The sequence below is a fragment of the Neopelma chrysocephalum genome, unplaced genomic scaffold, assembly GCF_003984885.1.
Source record: "Neopelma chrysocephalum unplaced genomic scaffold, ASM398488v2 Primary Assembly neopelma1_59, whole genome shotgun sequence".
Classification (NCBI taxonomy): domain Eukaryota; kingdom Metazoa; phylum Chordata; class Aves; order Passeriformes; family Pipridae; genus Neopelma; species Neopelma chrysocephalum.
Genome location: NW_020897714.1, coordinates 21,157,700 through 21,181,453, shown reverse-complemented (window position 1 = coordinate 21,181,453; position 23,754 = coordinate 21,157,700). Strand labels below are relative to the sequence as shown.

Here is a 23,754-nt window from a genome sequence, read left to right as displayed (position 1 = left end):
AGATTGCAGGGTATTCTGAGGCCAAGAGCTAAGTAAATAAAACAATTTTGGGTATGGCCCATTCTGGATATGTCTCCTTGAAATCAAGTCCTAGGCAGATCCATGCCCCAAGGAGGGTACAGGCAAGGGGGAGCACCAAAAGAAGTGACGAAATCCAAATACACTTGAGTGCTTTGACTGCCTTGCCGTGCTCCAGTGGTTCGCAGCAGTCGGAGGTGCGACATATGGCTTCTGTACGTTGCTGGGTGGTGCAGAGCAGCCAGGGACATACTGAAGGAATCTGGCCCTGTATTCATCAGGCAACAACTGACTTCTTAATTTCCACTCTAGTGAATCAGAGGGAAGAAGAGGGATAAAATAATGTGCAAAGAAGCACACAGGGTTCAGTAACCATGCAGAAAGGAAGGACATGTAACAGTGCCAAGTTGAGAGAAAAGACAGGTACTTCTGTTCATTTCTGAAGACGCTGCACAGAAGTCTTTGGTGTGGAATGACAGGTAGCATCGGCAGTTGACAGCAAGAAAAGGAAGTGGGGGAAAGTCCTGGTTTTTGGGCAACTGGAAACTTGAGGTCCTCACCTGTTTTTCAAGTTCAACACAATATGGCTGAAAAAGCAAGTGAATTAACACCAATTGGCAGAGAATTAAAATAAGGAAGCTGAACTGTAGCCAAACCAGTGAAAGCTTTTTAGATGTTTCTATCTATTAAAAAGATATTTATAATCACAAAATGTTTATTTTTTCACCTCCCTCCTCAGTTTGGCATGCTCTCTTCTTCCCTGCTGTAGCCTTTCATCACAAAATTTTAACTTTACATCAAACACTGATAAAAAGAGAGTGGTTTTTTCTTCTAAAAAGGCATTTTATTCACTTTAATATTTTGGGGGGAAAACAGTTGAAGCTATAAGATTGGCAGAGTTGCATGCCCAAGCCATAGAATTCCCTTTCTCTATACTTACGGAAACAGATTTGATCCAGCAAAATTATAAGTTATAAACAAATCTTCCATCACCCCACTGGTCACTGACTGTGGTCAATTATAGTTTTGAAGCTGGCATGTAAGTATCAGATGTTTGGCTATTGTGTGTCTTTGCTAATCTCCAACCCAAGTGAAACCCTTTGGCATGACACATCCTAGAATTTGTTACGTTTTCTAACAATGGCACATTTTGCATTTCATTTGCGCTTTTCCATCCAAGAACCTAAGAATATGCTCCCCTCGCCAAAGAACAGAGTAATTAATCATCAGGGCTGTTTGTAAGGAAAAGGCCTGGCTGTGGGAACAGAGTCATAGATAAAATAGAGAATAAAATGTCTATATCCCACTGCATAAATCACTTGGAGAAATATTTTCTGTACATATTAGGATTTTAAACAATTTAGATTTTATTTGTAAAATTATAATAAACAGGATTTTTTTCCCCCACACTTAAGGTGTGTTTTTGCAGGAAAATTATCCAATTCATATTTTAAAGATGCCATAAAGCTGTTTGTGCTCTATTTTTTTGTTTTTAGAAATCTCTTAGAATATTAGATCATTTTCACATCTGTTTTCTGCAGGGAAGGCTCTTCCAATTTTGTCTTAATTTCTATCCATTAAAATTATAAAGAATAACCTAAAAAAATTGAGAAATATTTCCGAGAGAGTACTTACTAAAATATGCAGGCAATCCTGCATTTTAAATCCAGGTGTTTGTACTTCTGGAGATCTGTACATCCGTGGAATAGAAATGTTGATCAGTGCGCCAAGTGTTTATGTGAGTCAGCCACTGAGTGATGGCAGGAGAATTTGAAGAGCTTGTTTGATAAGCTGTTGTTGCTTTTCATTCCTTACCTTTCTACTTTAAATTCTTCCCTCCCTTTTGCTGTGTCAGATGTCCTGCTCTTTCTCTCCAGGGCTTTTCCTCCTGAGTCGTGTTACTCGCTCATGACCTTCTACACATGCATGGGGTTGTTACAACCCTGGGACCAGAGCCAGGGCTGGGAATTACATCTGTTCCCGCTCCTCTGTCTCCAGTGTTCTAACAGACTATCAGGAACTTTGTTCTGGCGCTGCTGCTGTGTGCAGAGGATGATCCTGGTTTAGGTTGCTGTCTCATGGCCATGGTTGACAAGACTTTTGGTCTTGGTTTTCCCAGTGTATACCCCGCTTTTTCTTTTGAATAGGCTTGCTGAACCTATGTCACCTCTCTCCTCCCAGAATGGGTGTTTTTAGGTCTGTGCTGCAAATACAGCTTGTAGACTGAACTGTTTGCAGGGAAGAGATAGATGTGAGGAGGGAATCCAGGGTGGTTTGGTGAAGCTAACAAGATGTCTGAGAAGCGTCTCCTCTCAGGTGAATTGCCTGGTCTTTCAGTGCTCCAAGGCAGGGATGTTTGTGGGGCTGTTTCATAACTGAGATAAACAGGTTAAGGTAGCTATTCTGCCCTGGACCTATTGGCAGAATTATTGGTCAGTAGAGTTAGATGTTGTATATTTACTGAGCTGGGAAATTAAGCAAGTTGTTCCCTTGAAGAAAAACACTAAATACGTACCTCTTCCTTAATGTATTTTGCAAAGTCTTCTTGGCCTGTAAGGGCATAATCTCTTGTCTGTGCTTAAAAGAAAAGAGTAGTAAAAACTAATGGAAAATACATATTTCCTACTCTGACTTCTTTTCTAAGGTAATTGTTGCATATCACGCATTTGGAGATAAGATGAAATTTAATCATCATAAAGACGTAGAGTTCCATTGCCTGGGTCTCCATCTGTGTGTGTCCCAGAGGGACTGGGAAGATGAATAGCCATTGTGAAGAACATAGCCATAGCTGACTGTTCCCAGACCTTAGGAGGGGAGCAGAGCTTGCTCTCCAAGCTGGACCAATGCATCAGTTACTCAAGGATAGTAATGCAGTGTTTGCTCTTGTAAATAAGTTCTGTTTTTTAGCGTGACAATGATTTTGATGAGTAAATATATGCCCTCTATCTATTCCTGAGGGTTTAGATGTTGTGGCAGAAAGTGACTTTTGTGCCTGAATGAATGTGTATGTAAATCATTTTATTGTCAGTAGCTTTACTTTTGCTCTGCACCATAAAAATTCACTGCTCTAAGGGCTTCTTCATAATGGGCTTTTGAAGTCCAAGCAGTTCAATTGCCAGGAGCTGTATTTACAAAAGAAATTCAATCAGCCCATCAATGATGCTTCTAACATCTTGATACTGTCTGTTATTTTGGCAATTGACAGTGGAATACCCCTTACAGGAAAATCCTGTAAATGTGTCATCTGTCTCATATATAATTTTAAAGCCAACCTTTAAGAATTCCGAGATACCATTAGATACCATTTTCTAATAATTTTGTGTAGGTTTGGAGTAGTTTCTAGGAGGCTTCTTTGGAACCCTCTTGAACTCCCCTTTGGGCAATCCTCCTAGGATTTTCTGTAAGAATTATCCCTAGGGTGACGTTGTAATTGACTTGGGGATATTCAGAAGAGCTAACAAGGGCCACTTCTGCATGAATCATCTGTGACGTTGAGTTACAATGTTGATTGTCTTCAAGCTCTGCACACACAGGCTGTGTCTTGGAATGTCCCCAAAACAATGGAGTGGTGCCAGCAAAGTCATCCATATTGGCTGAAATTAATCAGGCTTCTCCTTTCTTTTTTTCCACTGTAGGTGTTCTCTGCCTGCCGGACAGCTTGAACCTTCACAAAGACCAGCAAAGGTCAAACAAGCCTGGGGAGGTGCAGATGTTCAGCCAGTCAGAGCTAAGGACCATCGAGCAGTCTTTACTTGCTACGCGCGTGGGGAGCATTGCTGAACTCAGTAAGTAAAAGGCTGTCAATAACATTTGGATTTCTTTCCTGAAAGTAGGGCAAAGCCAATTGCATTTTCTGGCTCTGCAGAGGAGAGATGAGGGGGCATATGTAATGTTGAAGGAAGCACTGGGGCAGATCTAGCTGTGTTCATGCTCCATGGTTAGTTTGGAAGCTGAAGCCATAGGAGGAAAGAAGTCTTGTGCAGACTCATAGCAATGCCTATGGCTTGTTTGCATACATTGCTCTCAATTTTAAAGGTGGAAGATGCTTTATTTCATCTTCCCTATGTTCTATTTGAGAGCACCTCACATCTTGGCCAAACTCGCAAATGTCTTTTGTATTGGTGTCCTGTCTCATTTCAGTGGGATCTCTGTTTTATGATGGCAGGCAAAAAGCTGAAGGCTGCAATAAGTACAGGAAATATTGCCACACGTTTAAGGGAGAGCTAGTTCCATGTGTGTTGGAGAAGATCCTTCACTTGCCTTTCCTTCTCCAGTTGCAGCAAAAGAAAGCCCCACAACTCAAACATGCACCGGAGGAATTTACTCCTGAAAGATAAATTACTTGCTATTAATCAAAACACTTTTTGAGAAATATGGGAATCTATGATATTTGTCAAAATCTGAAAACTTTGCTTTTGGCACAGATAAATGGTAGAAGACAAATCCCATGTGCATCCTTTTGTGACATGGAGATAAATTACCAAAAGCACTTTCTTTAAACTTTTTTTTTTATTAAGAGAGAAGTGTTCCAATCACATGTTTGTAGTCTAGTTAGATATAGAAAGCTCTGTGTGGGAATACAGTACATTTAGACAAATTTTTTTATGAGATTTGTGAGAAATACTGTCGACTATTTTTTTTCCTGAGGTCTGTTATGAAATCTTGGGGACAAATTAAAAAGTACTCAAATACATGAAGATACAGGCTACCCAATTACTGTTGTTCCTGTTACTGACTTGTGTGTTACCAGCATCATAAAGAACATGTATAGGGATCTGATCTTCGTTTTTTGGGCACTTTCTGTAGCACTGCAAGTCTCCTCTGTAGGTCCATCATATCATCATGCACAGTTTTGTGCTGTTCACGAGCCGTGTGGATGCACCATGAATGTTTGTCTACAAGCCACAAGATGAATTTCTGTTTTCAGCTTGCTAATTTTAATTTGCTCTGGTGAAACGTCAACAAGCCAAGAGCACTTACATGCCTTAGTGTGAAGTGTTGCTCTGTCTCTGGAATCAGGTGTTTGGTGTTATTCAAATTAAGTAATTTATGCTCATTTATTTCACGCATATGAAACACACAACAGTACAGTCTGTGTGCCAGCTAAATTATGCATGATACAGCTCTCTTTCTTAGAAGTGCATATGGTTGGGTTTTAACAAATAAGTAATTTATGGATATTTCATGGTGTATGGAGGTTTTTAATTCTGGATTTTTCTTGGACCTGAAAAGCCAGACTCCTTAGTTAGAGCACCCTCTCCTCTTTTAAAATCTGATTTCTGGAAATCTGTCATCTGTAAGTGTCCTACCTTACATTCAAATCTTTGGTTGGTAGGGTTTGCTTTCTGTACATCTGTTGACTGCAAACACAGGCAAAACACTCTTCAGGGTGGCCAGTTCGAAGAACAGAGCGCATCAGTGGGAGTTAGATGCAGCTGTCGGAGACGTTGGCAACTCCAGCAAGCTGGTAGCCCTCCAGAAACCCCTCTGGCCAACTGTCGAGGGATCCTCCCTGGCCCCTGCAAGCAGATGCATGTTGGGGAAGCAGCAGTGGGAGGAGTGGTAATTGGCAAAGCTTGCAAGGCTGGATATGCTCAATTGGGTAGAAATCTGTGCTGTGCAGCAGTGCTGGTGCAGAGTTCAAAACCAAGCTGTGAAATGTGGAGGGAGGTGCAGTATGTTGGTGGGCAAAAACCCTCTGATTTTGGAGGAAAAATCATGAAATGGAAGGAAAGTGGAGGGGCGAAGGGATACAAGTAGGTTTGCTCTTTGCTCAGTGCTTGTGTGTCTGTCTCTGGCAGCAGCAGCAGCTGTGAGCCAGAGGTTACAGCAAAACCTCTGCCATGGAGGGCGGATGAGGAACCATAGCGTGGGGGCAGTAATGCAGAGCAGTGGGGAGAAGCTGGGGAGAACACCTGGGGATCATAAAGGCAGGGAGGTAGAGAGGGTGTAGGCAAAGGAGGTTTTATTGCTGCCTTGGTGGTGTGAGGGGGATGGAGAGCTTTAAAAGTGATGTTGTGGCAAGCATTGACATGGAGAAAGTGAGATACGAGGGAAGGATTAGATATGGAAGAGCCTCTGCTTTTGTGGGGATGAATAAAGGTGATGAGGGAGACTCTCTGGATAGAGGGAAATGAGAGGGATAGAACTTGTGAAGAGGAGGAGGTAGCAACCAGAACTGAGAGACAAGGACAGAAGCTTGACCTGTGGACCAACAGAGCGGGCAGTCCCCAGGCATGTGTCTGCAATGTCCCATCGGCTTGCACTATCCCAGGAGCCAGGATTTCACTTCTGTTCTCTTCAAAAGGGCACAAAAACTGTGGACAAAGACTGATCTTGCAATAAAGCAATTTAATTTTATCTCAGGTAAAAAGAATATCTAAAAAAGGAGTTCTAATTGAATGAGATTTCCTGTAGTTTATTGACATCAGTAATTAAAGTATTGCAAGTATGCAGAATAACTGGAATTAACAAGTGCCTGCTTGCGGAGGAAAGGCTTCCCCTGCTCTTGGTTCTACTCAGCATCTTTGCATGCAGCAGCTGCCGAGCTGCTGGAGGCTTTGAGAGCGGGAAGTCAGATCTGTCCCCTGAAAGATGACAGCTGGGAAACAGGGCCTGTTTTGTGCCCAGCACCTGTATTTCAGCTCATGTTGTCTTAATTTCTTCATGGTCTGTCCCAGGTGAAAAATCGATTCACAAAGTGAAAAGCCCTGCATCATGTGGTACCTTCACCTTGCCCTACTTGTGATGGCCCTCATGTGTCTGCACCCTTTGATTTTTCATGCATTCTGTCAGTGTATTAGAAAAGACCATTTGGGTGAGCTGTGTCTCTCTGGGGGGTGACAGCAGGCAGGAGAATTTTGGGAAAAGGCGGGATGGCAGATACGACCATAGAGAGAGGGCAGGACCTGCTGGGAATGCTTCAAAGGAGGATGTCGACCCAGGCTGCCACTGGGGAGTCCTCATGGCCAGACAGGTGCAACTGGATTCGTGGATGCTGCTCTGGTCCCCTCCAAACCCTGCGTACCTGGTGCTTCTGCTCTCACCTCCCAGGCTTAGCAGGTAGCAGGCTCTGGTCCTTGCTGGGACAGCCCTGCCCTGGCTGGTGGTGGCCAGGTGAGGTAGTGCCACTGGCCCTGGGGAGCTCTCCTGAAAATAGGATGAAGAAGTGATGTTGCTGACTTGGGGGGGGGGGGATCAAAGTTAGGCTTCGTCTCCAAGACTTAGGAGGAGAATGTAAATAGACACCTAATTCCACACCGCAATTACAGCCGTACTGCATGATTCCAAGGCAAAGACTTAAAAAATTAATGTGAAACCTTATTCATTAAAATATAATGCACATGGCACAAAGTTAAGGAACAACAATAAATCTGGGCTATGTTATATTGGCATTTAGTATTCAGGAATTGTAATTGCCTACTACAGTGTGTTTTAAAATAATGTAATTTCATTTGAAATGCTTATTATATAGAGAACATTGGGAAGAACTGAAGCACAGCAAAAATAATAGGATTTTAAACAGTAGCCTCATAGTATTTCACTGTTGAATCTTAGAGAAAATATTTCACAGGACTTTTTTTTCCAAGTTTCCTGTATTTCTAGACCAGATCTAGAGGAGAAGGGGAGTAGATCTGTTTGGCTTTTTTTTCATAAAGTTTTTGGGATTCATGTAGATTTCTAATTCTTCTCTTTCATTTCTCCCCCTGTCAGATGGGGAAAAATAAGTAGACTGAATAGAAAAAGACAGCAACATTAGGGAGTGCTTTGGCTGTGGAGAGATCCCATGATACTGCCTTTTGACCTTTGAATATTTTTCCTAACTTCTTTATATGAGTGTTTGCAATCCACAAACATTTACATTATATTTGACTGCATAACGCTCCAAGACACCTATTCATCATCCATCTAAAAATACCACTGCTGGCTTGGAGACCAAATGCAGAAGGAATGAGGCTCACAACTGAAGGTCGTTGATGTTTTGCTGGATGAAGGAGGACTCTTTCTCTTGCGTGTGCATGTAGGTGGTAACAAGGAAGAGCAGAGCCTTAAGGTGCACTGGGCACCAATCCTGGCACCAAGAAATTCTCCTCCCTCACTGTACTTTACTTGGGGTAAAGACTATAAGGTGTTAGTGTACGGCTGAGCTGGGACAACCACCCTGTGCTGAGGTGCATATGTAGGGCTGTAGAAGGTTGTGTCTCTCAAGCATCACAGAGGGATAAACAGTGGCTTAGGATGTCATCCAAAGCATGTCTTCATGTATGTCTTCAGGTTAGAGCTGAAAACCTTTTGGGGCTTGCTTTGACTGCAAAGATGGCCAGTCTGCTATGGCTTTCCTGGGCGAGCAGTTTGCCACCCAGGCTTGCGCAAACCATTGTGACTGCTGCTGGTGGTATTACTGAGTGTTAACCACGACAAATAATCATTTTTATTTTAAACTGTGATAATCTAAAGATGAGAATGCAACTTAACACTGCTGATCTTAGAGTTTTTTTGCTTTTGTATGGTGTTTAACTGAGAGCAGTTCCCAGATGTGATGTTCAGGCTGGTATTTCCTCCCTGTCACTGCTCAGGTCTCAGCAAAGTTTCCCTTTTTGCCACTGGAAAAATGCCACCCTTCATCCCCTCTTTCCATTCCACATCATCCTCTCTTTGTCTCCGCAGCTCTGACTATATATTTCCAAAATAACGGCCTCCCAGTAGATCTTGGCATGCTTTTAGGGATGAAAGGAAGGGTTACTGCTCAAGTGTAAGAAGGAATGTGATTGCACATACTGATACTGTTTTTCATTTCTCCTCACAGCCCCAGCTGAGGAGATGATGAAAGTCGGCATCCCCTCCCTTGCCTTTTCATCTAGTCTCAATCCTCTGCAGCCAACAGGAAGGAGCACTGTAGGAGCCCTTCAAATTGATTCATGTGTTCTGAATAAGAGGTTAAACCTAGGCTTAGAAGCAAATGCCAGGGTAAAGGTGCTTGCTGTAAGGGTGGCATCTGAAGGAGTGTTGTCACAAGTGCTCTACTTATTTACTGCCAGAACAAAAGCCCTGTTTGTCAGATATATGTCTCAGACTAAGCATCACTGTAGAGAAAAACCAAAGCTTATTCCCTGTGAACAGTTTGGTTCATGCAGCAAGCACAGTGCTGAGCTAAGCAGAGGTACTAGCCGAAACCTGCAATTCAGGTGGTAGTGCTTCCTTCAGCCTGGGGTTTGGCCACAGACTGACAGCATGTGTGTCACTTCTCCAGATATGGTGATATCCAGTTTTCAAGGGCCCTTGCACAAGATCTCTATGTCCTAGCTCTCCCACCACTTTCTGGGCCTTTAGTTTGCAGTTCCTCTTTGCTGTTATCCACAAGTCATCTGCTTCATCTGAAGTTGGAAAGAGAAGTTGTTAAAATGCTCCTCAACAGAGAACCCGCCAGCAGAGAACACAGGACAGATTAATGCAATGCTTAAATGCTAGGTATTTTCTTGCTTCCTGGTTGCAGGCTTTCCTAGCTGCTACCTCATTCCCCTTGCAGCCCTCTCTGAGTGATGGACCACAGCCTCTGTTGGCTGTATCTGTGCACAGGAAGGGTTGTGGGTTACTTAATAGCTCCGAACAATGTCCTGCTTTTCTTCTCTTTCCCCTGAGATACCCACTGTCATAAACCATAAAGCAATATGTTTATTTATCAGTTGAAATGAAGCGTGAGGGAGGATAATTGGAAAATACCAGCCTACACCCTACTCAGCCTTTATCTTCCCTTTGACTGCCCTGTTGACCAAGGGAGTGGATTTCTGTCTTGGGTTACAGGGGCTGAACAGGGGCAGCTGTTGCTTGGCTGGGTCCCCATCTGCTGTCAGCACTCGCTGGCTCTCCCCATGGGTGAGGCTCGGCCCCCATTGCCCTCTTTGCGGGGCGAGCTCAGGCTCATTTTGTCCCTCCAAGGCTTCTACCTCCTGTGTTTAAGCCCACTCAGGTCTGATGGTTAGAGGCAAAAGGCAGCACCGTGGTGCCTGGGGGATACTGAAGCGCCAGCCCTCCACCAGCCTTACCAGAAACATCAATGTATTGGCTCAGAACTCTCCCATTTATATCACCTTTGAGGTACAGACTCCTGTTCCCCCCAAACCTATGCATCACAACACAGTCGGGATTCAAATGGCATTTTCCTTTCCTTAAGTTTGCATCCTCCCTGTCCCTGCTGTGCGGAGCACAGGCAATTGATCAGGCTAGGGTAAGCGCTCTTCAGCTGGCCTGCTAAGCAATGGGAGGCTCTCAAATTTCAGAGTTTCAGGATATGGGTCTATGTCAGGCCAAATTAAAACCAGGAACGGTGGTCCATAAGGCAGTGATGGTCTGCAGAGGGAACGCACATGAATAGTTCATCCAAGTCAAAGCTTGTTTTGTTTGAAGTTGGTATGGCTTAAGGGGAATCAAACACAAACATCACGCTTGCCACGTTGGATTGGAGATTTTGAAGGTAAAGGTGTTGTTATAATAGGTATATGAAGATGAGAAAGTTTAATTATTACTGTGGTTTTTTTATGGGCTCTATCCAATCCCTAATTTATCAGTCTTCAAAGGCTTTGCAAACTCTAAATTGCATACAAACACTTACTCTGTAATATAAATAGAAGCTTCTTGTGATGTTGGGGTAAATGAAAATAAAAAGGTTAAAGTATCTGTGGGAGGCCACAGGGAAGCCACTGCCAGGAAATGGGCTGCTCACATCCCAGTCCTGTCTTCTGAGTTCTGAGTTTGGGACCACAGTTCCTTGTTTTGCTCTTCTATGGGAGAGATGAATGGCTGTTAGGAGAAGAAAAGGTTGCCTGGGGTAGCAGATTCACACAGGGGCGCAGTGCGGGCCAGCAGAGGTGGCAGAGCTGTGGAGGTGTCTGCAGGGTGAGCTCAGTGGTGAAGTTGTTGCACGTGGGATGCCCTGCTGAGTGTGGGTTACGGCACCCCAAGTGCACCCGCAGCCTGAGGCAGCTGGCTCTACAATATGGAATTGTACTGTGTGCCAAAGAATGTTTTACCTTTATGTTTGAAGATACTTTGTGCTAAGAGCATGCACACAGTGAAATACATTCTAAACACTTTCTAGTGTGCAGCCACCCTAGCTCCGTGCACACTCTTTTCCTGGTACAGATGAGTTGTCTTGAGTTAATGATAGAGAACCTCCAGTAAATCATTTGAGGATGGGTTTTGCTTGAGCAGTTTTTGCTCGTCTGACTCTTGAAACATAGAGATTGTTGTACCACCGGAGGCAGAGGAACATGGAGGAACAGCGCCACTGAAATCCAGAGCGTAGGGACATGTCAGGCGGCTGACTGAGCGGATGGCTGGAGGCGGCTGCTGTGGTACAGGAGACACAGTTCATCTACTCACATTCACCTGCATTGATGTGCTCACAGATGTGTGCTGGGGTGAACTGTAGGAATGCATCACTTTGCTGCAGAAACCAGGGGCAACAGGGGTTGAAAGGGAAAGAAACTTAGCTGCAGTTTGGGAAGGATGCAGGATGGCCATGGCTTCCAGGTAGCAGTCTGATTAAATAGACCATGATTTATTATCAGGGTTATAATTCAAGTTTTCAGTACAGTTTCCCCAGAGCTGGTTGTGAGCAAAACCATAGATGCAAGACTTTTATACTGAAGCGTCCAATTAATCCAGGTCAAGAAAATGAGTTTTGCACCTGTCTTACATGCTTGTGAAGGAGGCAAACTTTAGAAACTACTGACCATGACATGAAGTTGGCAGCTCCCTGATGGATACTCCTTCTTTCCGTGGTCTGGACAAGACACAGGAGAATGTTAAGGGCTCTGAAAGACAGACACAGCTCCAGTCTGTGGCTCTGTCCCCCTCTTTGCAGGAGAAAATGTTCACCCAGGTAGCACAGCAAAGCAGTAACACTGCTACTGTCAATGTGCCCCAACGCAAGGCGTGATTCCCGAGCACAGGCTATGCACATAGGAGTCACGGACATAGGAGTCATGGACAGCTGGAAGGATGACCAAACAAGCATTATCAAACTGATGGGTGCTGCCTGCAGGATGCTGTTACGCTAGAAACATGGCCTTCAGCTTCACACAGTGCCCTAATAGGACGTTGTGAGAAGAGAGCTGTGATGGAAACAGATCCTCCCTCCTCTCTCCCCTGGATTTTGAAAGAAAGACAGGTCAAAAAACTGATGCTTGTTTTCAGCATGCAAAAGTATCATTGTGAAGTTGTTCTGGTAGTTTTAGAACACATTTTTGGAACAAGAAAAACTCGAGGTAGGTGTCATAGGGGAGCGGCTGTGTAAGGATTGGTCCCATGTCATTCACCTCAGACTGTGCAGGTGTGCACCCAGCTGAATGCTTTTGGCTGTTGAAGTTTATCCCTCTGAAGGCAGTTAGCCTGCTCCTAGGCAGGCAGGTTTGCATGATCAGGTCCATCATGACAGATGAAAAAATCTCACAGGAAGCTTCTCAGACATGGGCATTGGGCATCTGTCATTTTCTCTCTCTTCCTCCTCTTTTTGCTTCCTCCGTGTCCTCCCCATTCCAAAATTGGAAACAGATGTGTTATTCTTTAAACATTGGGCTCTCAAATAGAAAAAGCATTGATAATAGTTTTTACTGAAGCCAAATAGATTTAAAAAAAAAGCTTCACTGGTCACTGCAGAGAGGGCTCAAGCTGCCCACTTGCGTGCTGTATGTTGTTGTATGTTGTATACCACCCCCATACAGATGGGAGCAGCTTCACTTTCCCTGTCACATCATATCTTTGGCTTGAAGTCAGTGAAGCTGTTCCTTAAATATTCAGTATTGCCTTAAACCAGGCCCGTGTCAGAACATGCGCATTACATAATATTTTCAATCCTTAAATCAAATGTATGTGGACCTTGCATTCACAAGCTGTGCTGAACTGACAGCAGCAGCAATGAGTGAACTCTGCTTTTATTAATAGAAGGGATGAAATGCTGGCAGCTGCAGTGGCAGCTCTCCACGCTGCAGTGTAGGGATGGTTTCGTGGCTTTTTGGTAGCCAGTGTGCAAGGCACGGCGTTTCTCCTCTGGGCTGAAAAGCTCCAGTGTGGAGCCACGTTCCTGGAGCCCTTCCCCATCCAGAATGAGGGCTGCAAGGCAGTGCCAGCCTGGGGCTTGCCGTTGTCTTTGCTGCCCTCTGGGAGCCTGGCCTCTAGTTGTGGCTTCCCAGCTTTGGCAACAAAAATGTCCTCAAATGTCCCCCCACTTTGGTCTTCTTTTTCTCTTTTTCTTGTGTTTACCCTGCACAATGTGGTGTCTTCATCTGCCTGGCTCTGCCTGCAAAGCAGTTTGTGCTTTGGCTCGCCTGGCTTATGTTGCATAAATTACGGAAGTTTTCATTTAGTTTAATTTTAAAACAAAACAAAATTGGCAAGGTCTCTTGTCAGACAGATCATCTCCCCAGTCTGTTCCTCAGGCAGTGGAACAGGAGTGAGAATTTGCTCAGTGGAGAGCAAGGCAGGAATCCCTGCCGAGCCCCTTGGGCCATGATGCCACAGCCCTCGGGAACCTCATCCATGGAGTTACAAGGTCATCGCAGCTGCTGGGATTTTTATTTTTGATGTGTTTTTTTTGGAAATGATGCACTCAGGAATTTATTGGCCTTTCATATGTGTTCAGTTGATACAGCTGAGACATATTATCAAGGCTAAAAAAATGCAGAAGAACCAGCAGTGCTCCAAGCAGGTAACCTCCCCTTGCTGAGCCTTTCTGTGCTGAGCATGGCTCTGAAGAGCAGGCATGGCTAACACGAAGTGGTGAAGGGGGCTTATCTCTCTGTGCTTGGCCACAAATTCAAGGCTGCCCTTGTTGTTCAGATATACCACAGCTTTTACATCTGGCAAGGAGAGCATGTGTAGGTTGGGTTTCCCAGATGAGACTTGAGTTGGCTGATTGCTGGAGAGCAGACCAGTGAGTCCCTTCATGAAGCTGGTTTCACATCCATGGGGTTTGAGGTGCAATGGCTGGAATCAAAGAGAGTTTCAACTCTTGGTATATTCTTTGAAAGGAAATGGAGGAACAATAGCATATTAGCAAGTAACAATAGAAGGAGCAGAACCTGGTAGGGATTGAAAACAACACACAAGCACCTAGAACCAGATGTTGCACTATTTTACAGAGTTTGCTTAAGTGCTACCATACAGTGTGTGCGTGCGCCTGTCAGCTTCCTCGTGCCTTCTTGGCACTGATCCTGGAGCACAGATATGCTAAGGCAGTCTCTGCCCTGAAGAATTGCATTGTAACTGGATGTGGCTGGAGGAGGCAAAGGGCACTAGGGCATGTATTGGATTGTTTGAGATTACACTGTGGAATAAAACAGATCAGTGGTTCCTGTCCTGCCTCTAATGCTCTGCCTGTTGGGCACCAATATCATAATGGAGCTTTTTTTGCTTATTTACTGTTCTCCGTGAAGCTCAATGCTTTACAGGTATTGATTATTTAAGCTTGGAGTTGACTCTGATAAAGAAATGTTATAATAATTTTTAATATAGAAATTACTTCAAATGTGACCAGAGATAGCATAGCAAAGGAAGACAGCATAGGCAAAAGCAAGATCTAAGCAAATCAGTTTTTGGTATAATGTAATTAAATGAGGCTTAAACATAAAAAGCATCAATTCAGTTTTTGTGGTATGAATTGGTTTGGGTTTCTTAAGAAGCAGTTGAGAAAATACAGAATAAAATGGTGAATTCCTGGTCCTGTTGATATGAATGGGAGCTTTGCCATTGAGCAAGGCTCGAGTTCCTCCAGCCTTTTATTGGCAATGAGGCTTAGCTGCCCACCCTGCCCATGTCACTCTTGCTGCTGCTTTCCCTCCTTACTCACCATGCAGCTTTCTCTGGTCCTGGATGTGTCACTGAAGTCACATCACCCCGGCACTGGGGGAGGAGTGGGGTGAAGTAATGCTACTGCCAGAATCTGGGCCTAACTCGCATCTTGATTTTTATTCATCATTTGGTACAAAAGTCAGAGGTGTTCTCTGGTGTCTGCTGTCTTAATCCACTGAAATAAGACTGGGCATGTGTTTAATTTTAACCACATGCTTCAGTGCTATAGTGTCTTGAGTCTGAACAGGCTGAATTTAGTGCTTTTTCTCTGCCTTTGCTATTATTATTAAAGCTGGATGTTGCAGCCAGCACTTCTATGCAGTTTTTTTTCCTTCTGGAGAAAAAGAGAGGAATTTACTATCAACAAGGCTGCTAGTGGTTAAATTGGCCTGTGCTAGACTTGGCAGAGCACATCTGCTGTGACTAGAGTGGGCTGTGTGAAGGGGGTCCCAAACTTTCCTGCTGCTTCTGATTGTCTGCAGATATTTTGTGCAGGACTAGGGAGTCATCTCAGCAGCACATCTGTTCCTGCTGTGGACCTGATCCTGCATGCTTTCCACATGCAGTTTCTCTTGGAAATTATAAGCATGCAAGGCTGCAACATTGGTCCTAGCATGACAATTTCCTGGCAGAGGGAAAAGAAACTATTTTTAAATGAAAGCTTGGAATCAGAAGAATATTGCAGAGTGCAGCAAAAATTGTGTCAAAACCCTGAAATCATGGACTTGGCAGTTTCCTCATGCCAGCGGTTTTCTTCTCTTCATGGTTTAAAGGCTATGTTTTTGGAGGACTGGGCTGAGATTTTTCTGAGAGACATTTCTATTCCCCCCGGTACACATTATCATAGCAGCAGCAGCAGCACTGTCTGTGTGAGTCAGGCTGGAGAGAGGGGATGTGCTGTATTCATAGGGGTGGGATTTCGCAAAAACCCGTAGTTCTGCTGTGCACGCAGTCAGAGTTGTTCTCCTTTAAGTTTGCCCAGGATTTCAGTATACTTCTTCCCCACCCCCTGTATTGGTTTTATGTTCCTACCTTGGTGTACATTTTAAACTTTTCCTTCCAAGTTTCATTTCTCAGTGGTCCTTGGGAAAAGCAAATAAGAGAAAGTGCGTGACTTCTTCTTAGCACGGGAAAATTATGTCCTCTTTTCCCCATCACTTGATTTTGTATAGATTAAGAATGACCCACAGGGCTCTTGCTCAGATTTTCATTTAAAACAAACCAACTGATTAGATTCGAGATCATTATTTCCCCCAAAAGCACTCTCAGAGTGATTTGAACATGTGAAAACAGGCAGTTTATAACCACAATTGTTTCCCTGCCTTTGATGGAGTGGTCACTAGTCAACAAAGGTAAAATTCACTGCCTCAGAGGGAGATGCTTTAGTTAATTAGTTACCATCAGTGTTGTGCTAAGAGACTCACTGCTGCTTGCCCATATATTTGCTTGCTAATCTCACTGGCTGGCTTTGCTGATCCCAGTCCACTTGTTGTGCTGGATTCCCATATGTGCCCTGCGAGGAAGTGGCCCAAACCACATTGGCACAGGGGAGACGATGCGCATCTTCTTCTTTGGTCATTTTCTGTGCTCTGGAAACCTGAGGGGCTGGGCAAAACCTACTTCACAGGTTTTGCTTTTCTGCTAACATGAGGTATTCCAGGCCTAGTCTGGGCTCACAAAGTGGAATTTTGGTTGCACATTTTTGATACTATTTTTTAACAATATTTTTCCCCTTTTTTCTTCACCCACATGCACATTTGCATGCTCCTGCAGTGCTTTGTGCATTATCTGACTGCCTCCTTCCTCATTCCAAGGGGTGGATTTCCCTGCCACTCTCTGACCAGGAGCATGCAGCTTTTGGTGCTGCTCTGCATTGTCCCCACTCGTCTTTGTTTGGGACTGTGGGGTTTTGGCATCCTCCAAAGGCTGCCAGTCGGTAGCTGTGGTCCTGGCCTCGGCATACCAGCTGCACTGGTGGTGCTGAGATGGGGCAGCCTAATGCTGCCCACACACCATATTTGCAGAAACATGTCTCCTGCAGGCCTTTGTGGGCTTGTCTGCAGCCTGGGTATGTCACACCTCACCATATAAACCACCAGGCAAAGTTCAGCCTGGTGATGAGCAACACACAGGATCCTGTCCGACCCTGTACTGTTTGTATATGTGAGGTTAAATGGAAGGAAAAAACAACCCAACGTGCCTTTAAGTTTGCAAACTCAGGGGAGAGGCAGCTGAAAAGCCTGGCATTTACCCAGCTTTTGCTTTTTTCCAGGCGACCTGGTGTCTCGAGCAATGCATCACCTCCAGCCCCTCAATGCCAAGCAGCACGGGAATGGAACACCAATGCACCAGAAGCAGGGATCGTTCTACTGGGAGCCAGAGGCTCTCTACACCCTTTGCTACTTCATGCACTGTCCACAGATGGAGTGGGAAAACCCCAATGTGGAGCCATCAAAAGTCACGCTGCAGACTGAGAGGTAAGAGCCACTGCACAGTGCTTAATGTTGTGGTGAAGACATTTTGTTAATAAATCAGCCCGGCTGGCTAATTGTTAATTACAGCTTGCGCGCGAGAGGCTGCAGAGCAGTCTGGTTTGGTTTAGGATCACCTCTTTGAAATCTGTTTCTCTCGCCGAACTGCTGCATGGCCGAACCAATATATATCAAAAGTGACACCCAGTGGCTACATACAGCAAATTGGTTCCAGATGTGCACTTGAGAGAGATTTCCTTTTCCTTTCGTTGTTGCTCAGCTATTCTGTGTTTTGGAAAAGAAAATGAGAACTTCTATTTCTGGCCTAGCAGGTTTGGGTTTAAATGTGGGGGTTTTTTCTGTGTGCTAATATGGCTCAACAGCTGTGATTGGGGAAGTGGAAAATGAATAGGGTATAGTGTGTAGAAAGGAGAAGTCATTAAAGATAGTGGGCTCCAGCCGCACTGAGTACCCGGGCACAGGAGTAACCTCAGGGCTGCCCTGGCCAGGGACGTGGCAAGTTCCAGCTGTGCTGCTGTTGTCCCTGCTCTGGGGGTGGCCAGGGCAGGGGAGGCACACCTGGAGCCCTGCCATGACTCAGGGTCTGATGTAAGGTGAGAAGGAGATGCCACTGAAACTGGCAGGGAGGTGCCATAGTGCAGGGCAGCTCTGCACCCAGGCACTGCAGAAAGCAACCAGGACAGATTGCTGACCAAGAAAATAAATCCATGTCCTCTCAAAAGCCCAGCAAACCCTCTAGTAACACAGGTCTCCAACTGTGTGCTGGAACACACTGCTATTTCCCTGCCACACTTCTCACCAGCTGTAAACCAGGCACCCCCAGGACGGATGAGAGCAGTGGCTGGTGCTGGTTGGTTGGAAAGTGATGGATATTAGTTTTTAGGATGGGTATTGTGGTGATGCAAATGCAAGCTGATTTGTCAAGTTGGGTTCCACATTTACATCCCAATGTATGTATTGGGGTGTACGTGTGAGCCAAACTCTGATGTGCACGTGTGCCCCAAGAGCTGTGCATGTGTGGCTTGGTTATTGTTTCAGTGTGAGGTCTGCATCTCAAAAGCAGCATTTGAGGATGTCATTGTATGTGTAGCTGTAAATGGTATATAATATGATATCTTAATTGAAATACTTTTGTATCACTCACAGAAGACCATACCAGATGAAACCCTGGCATTAATGATGTTACTGGGAATTTTGCCATTTGCCTTTGGATGGCATTTTGTTTCCTTTCAAGTTTGGGTCTCTCCATGAGCATGTTTGTCGCTTTTTGTTCTGTTATTTCCAAAGAAGGATTAAAAAACAGAAGGGAAATGACAAGAATCCAGAATTTTATTTTTTTCTTCTAAATTATTTTTAATTTCATGATTTGTCATCCAGCCTTGCCATTGTGGAAGGCTTAACTCGTGTCCAAGAGTGGTTAGTACGCACAAAAAAATTTTAAAAAATTAGAAAATACCTTCACCTGATCCATAGTCCCCATCTGTGGGCATAATGCCACTGGAACCAGAGGGAACATAGGAGTGAATAATGCTGAGCCTCTGGTTTTGTAAGCCTTCTTCAGACTTCCCTGTGCAGAAGTGAAAAGGGCAGGAATATTTTAGCACTTGCTTTAATAGGTTTTCCTTTCTCTGAGGTTGCCTTAATACAAGTCTTGTTCCTTAGAGCACTTGAAATGCTGATTATTTAAAGCGATCGTTCTTTGCTTTATTTTGAATACTCCGTCTGGCAGGACGTCTTCCTTTGGCAGGGCAGTGTAATGCCTGCGGCGTGCGGTGAGGGCCGGAGCAAGTACTCAGTGTTATTGCCAAGAGCTTGTGGTCACTTTTGGAAGGAGCAGATACATCTCCTGTTGCCTAATCAAACATGCGTTAGTACTTAGTGCTGGAGTGGGAGCGATGCAGGGCTAAGTGTGAGCCCGGATATTTCCATGGAGCTGAGTTCTGGGAGTTTAATCAGCTGGATGTAACCATCCTATACTGCTCAGAAAGGAGAACAGTGAAGCTGACTTCTCTGTAGTGCTCTGAGGAGCCTTACTGCTCATTTCCCACCTTTTGTTTTTTACATGCAAGCTTGCTTTGTGGTCCATGACTTAATTCTGGTGGTTTCGGTTTCCATGACGGGTTTTTGTGTGTTGCAGGGAGATGGATTTGTTAAACATGACACTTTTATATGCAAAAGATTTGCAAGAGTTGTGGCGTATCTGTGTGACATATTCCCTTTCCAGCTGTGGCAATTGCTTTTATTTTGGAAAAAGCCCAGAAGGAAGCAACAAGGTCCAGGCATCTTTCCCCATCCTTGGCCTCTCTTGTGTCCCTGCTGGTGCAGAGAAGCCAGGACTGTATGGATCTGGCTGTAGGCAGTATTTTCATGAAATAGGGGTTGCCCTTCGTTCCTGTGAAGCCAAGCTGGCTACTGACTTGGCCCCCTTCTCCCTAACAGTGCAGGCCCAGGGTGGAGAAGGTTGTGGGATGCAGTCAGAGAATTTTGACAGCAGTTGCAGGACTTGGTGACATCATAAGACTATCCCATTCTTCCCACCCAACGCCAGCCCACCTGGATTTCGACTGAGTTAGGGAGCTGCAAAGGCTCTACACATCCTTCTGCAGAAGCTGGATATGGGAGGTGAATCCAGTATGGTGGCATTGCTGCCTGGCTTAGCACTTTCCAGCTCAGAAAGCAGTACCTCCCTCAGAGTCTTGGGGGACACATAAAATGGGATTTTTACCTTTGAATAAATCCAGCACTTTGTTTCTAGGGAGCCTTTCTCTGTGTTTACTCTTCATGGAGGTAAAGAAATGAGAATGCGGTATGTTTTAAATAGTATTTGTCTTTACATACAATAAAAGGGAAAAATTATATAGCAAAACTTGTTGCAGGGGAGAGTCGGCTTTCATGGGAGGGGGAGGAGGTGGAAGGAGGCCAGGTTTGCTCAGAAAACGTGAAAAACATTCCCCACCTTCTAAATGGCAACAAACCCAACTATAAGATGGATGTGTGATCCCCTCCCGCCCCAAATTCATATTCTTTCAATCTGGTTACTTTGGCAGAAACTCTCTGATTTTTTGGCACCGACACAAGCCAGTTCTGCTGAAAATGGGTGCCACGTAGATGGCTATTTTGGCAGGCATGGAGGTATGGAGTAGGGGTGGACCTGTTTGTGGGGTCCCCCTTCCCTAATGCACCCAGCCAGGATGTGATGGAGCTATTTATCTTGTGCTGGGTGTTTCGTACAAAAGCAGTGCTCCTCCAGTGCCTCCACCTGCAGCGGGTGTGGGTTATTTAGGTTTGTTCATTCTTTTGCTTTCCCAGGAATTAAAAAAAAGAGAAGAAACTGTAGATGAGGCTGCTATTGCCAAGATTTCTTTCTTGCTTGCTGCTTCTAGTTTAATAAAAAGATCTGTCCCGTGGTTGTGTTTTGCTTCTCAGCCTCTGTAATGCTTCTAAAAATATTGCAAGTAATTTCTTAAGCACCGGAAAGCGCAGAATCTGTAGTTGCAGATTTGTGTCATGTTTTTTTCCTTAAGTGGTTCCTTACCCACTTTTATCCACAGCTGTATTGACAAAGTCCTCATTACTTCCTAACTTGCCATGTTCCCCATTAACAACTCATTGAGAAGCTGCAGCTCAGCAGCTCAGCCGGTCCAGAACCACCCATTAATTCTGCTCACAGACAGCAGAGTTCCTTCTCCAGTGCTTCCTCTGCTGCTGCACCTTGCAGGAGCATTAACTCCTTGTACCACCTGGCAGCCATTAGCTTTTCTCCTTGAATCTTAATTGAGTTGATGGATACGTGTCTGGTTTTAACCTTCTTTTTACTTTTCCTTAAATACTATTCCCTGTATGTGGAGCAATCCCTTAGGAAACTCCCATGGGCTATTATTGCTTGCTTTTTATCTTTCTGCCTGCCTTGCATGCTCACATGGACACACACACACAAAAATACGTGTCCCTGCACGTGTAAATGTGTGCAAATTGTAGCCTGGAATCATTTGTGATTGATGGAAAGAGTTTGAGTTATCCGAATTTTGTTTCGTGCTCTGGATAGTTATTAGTGTACCTGGCTAATTAATGTGATGCAGCCCCCTTAATGAGAGGAGTGTTCCACTGCTATAAAAAAACTTGAACTCTTTCAAAACATTTTCATAATTGCTACAGCCGTGTCTGCAGTACAGATTATACCCATAGGACAATTTCAGTAAAAAGATCACTAGGGAAATGTGTCCCTGATCTAAATTACTTTGTGGTACAAACTCCATGGATAGGGCAGTCTTCAGCAAAGACCACAGAGAGTGGAGAGAATGGTGGGTAATGCTAATGAGAAACAGGTCAAGCACTGGGAATATGGAAATTCTGCTATGAAACCTGTATATGCAGAAGGGATTACACATGCTTGATGTGCCAGTATGCCATAGTCCCATGTAACCCTATCTGTTTTAATCCACTGTTTAATTGGAAACTTCACATGGTAAAGCCGTAGCCTTGCTGAAATCAAAGTTAAGACTAGAGTTGATTTGACTGGGAATCACTGAAAAGAAATCCAAATACATCCTTACATAAATCCTCTAGGTTTGCATCCTAAATATCAAACTTCCCTTTTTAAAAATCCCTTCAGCAATGGTATTGGCAGCTGCCTGCAGCGTGTGAGACAGCACATGTCACGAGAAATAGTTCAGGCAGTATTTGTAGCTCGGCTGTTACGCTGCATATCCTTGCTGGGCTGGGATTGTATTCTACATATAATTTATCCAGCTGGACTTAGGATGTCCATGGGATGGCTATAGGATTTTTTAAATAGAGAAAATTGTGTGCAGCCCTGTGATGACAGCATGGTATCCATGCCGTTCTGTGCTGCACTCCGAATGCTGGCGTCTCCTCAGGGATTTATGCCACTGCCAGTAGTGTCAAATCTGATGTCAAAACTGCCAGTGAAATATCTCCCTGTTGTGGTTGCTGGCTGAGTCATCACTTTGACTCAGTTGTGTTTCAAGTCTTGGCCTTTAATGTTTTCCATGCAGGAGAGGCAACAGGGACAGCTCATTCCAACACTGGAGGCAGGTTCAAAAACCATGATTTGCGGATACCGGTGTGTGGACTCAAGAGCACCAATGATCTGGTGCTCAAAAGCATGAGGGTAAACCCTCCCTCTGCCTGGGTGGGTCTCACTGAGGGTGACACACTGCTTGTGTGAGAGCATGGAGATTTCACCCTTCGGCCTGGACAAAATGCAGAATTGGTTTTGTCAGAGGCTGGCTGCTTGTGTCACCCTTATCTGAGCTTCTGGGGTGGCAGAGGAGCTGCCTAGCATGGAGTAGCGGCATGAACTCAGCATGGAGCATCAGTCAGCATTGCTGGGTCTCTGGGAAGGATTGGGACTGGCAGCTTTTTGAAGGCATCAGAAAAGTATTTGTTCTCTCTGAAGACAAAGAGCTTATGTTGTAATTATAAATTAATTTTGCAGCCCAGAAACCCATCTAAAATGTGCTCTATACATTGGAAAAAACATGCTTTTCTATCTCTCAATAAGGCTAAAAGTAGACTAGCATTGCATATATAGTTTAATCATATGTTCTAAATGAAATCTGTCAGAACTGTGGAGGCTTTCCCATTTATATGCTGGGATTTTCTTTAAAAAACACCCATGAAAAACATGAACAAACAAAACAAATGTAAAGAGCTTTTTACAGTGTTAAAGCTGCTGACTCATGTGCAAGAAGAAACATCTCCCTACCTTTATCTAGATAGGCTTTTACTTGTAAAACTACAGCCTTATGCTTCTCAGAAGCACCTTTAAGTCTTACTTGATTGCTTTTGAAAATTTAAACAGCAGCGATCTGCGTGTAGCAATTTTCCAGCCATTGCCACAAAGCTTTGCAGTCAGCACTGCTTGGCTGGAGTGAGAAGAAACTCAGCACCTGTAACATTACTATCCTCCTCAGTAGCTAAAGGATCCTGCAAACAGAAATCATCCGAAGCAGTTGTAACAATTGAACCAAGTTAAAGCAAGGTCAGGTCTGTTCAGCTGTGTCCGCTTCAGCTGGTGAAACTGAGGGAGGGACAACGGGAGGTAGTTGTGGGAATGCATGTCCAAATAGGATTAGCCCTCAGGAATTTGTCTGTTATTGTGATACAGACTATCAAGCCACTCCCCTCCCTAGAGTTTGATTTAATATAGGCAGCGATTGTGTGCAGGTGGCAGGGCAAGGGCTCCATAGGTGTCTGAAAAAGAGCAGTGTGAAGTGCCCCTGGAAATAGAGAGGTTGCTGTGCTGCACTTGAAAAGACGATTTTTTTTTCTATGAGCACTGTGATTGTTTGGGGAATCTCTCCTGTGTGCTGATGAGCTCCTGTACCCGGAGCGTGCTGCAGGCTCTACTGTGAGCAAGGGGCTGGTGGCCTGT

The 23,754-nt window shown here is 44.5% G+C and overlaps 1 protein-coding gene across 5 annotated transcripts in view; it reads left to right on the top strand.

The window, feature by feature from the left end:
* The window catches only part of BTBD11 (BTB domain containing 11), a 183,213-nt gene that overhangs the window by 95,049 nt on the left and 64,410 nt on the right, over positions 1 to 23,754 (top strand). For all 5 annotated transcript variants that reach the window (XM_027680402.1, XM_027680403.1, XM_027680400.1 and 2 more), the window contains exons 2-3: positions 3,654 to 3,803; positions 17,138 to 17,342. In XM_027680402.1, coding sequence (XP_027536203.1) covers positions 3,654 to 3,803; positions 17,138 to 17,342 — 355 coding nt within the window. The remainder of the gene's footprint in view (positions 1 to 3,653; positions 3,804 to 17,137; positions 17,343 to 23,754) is intronic.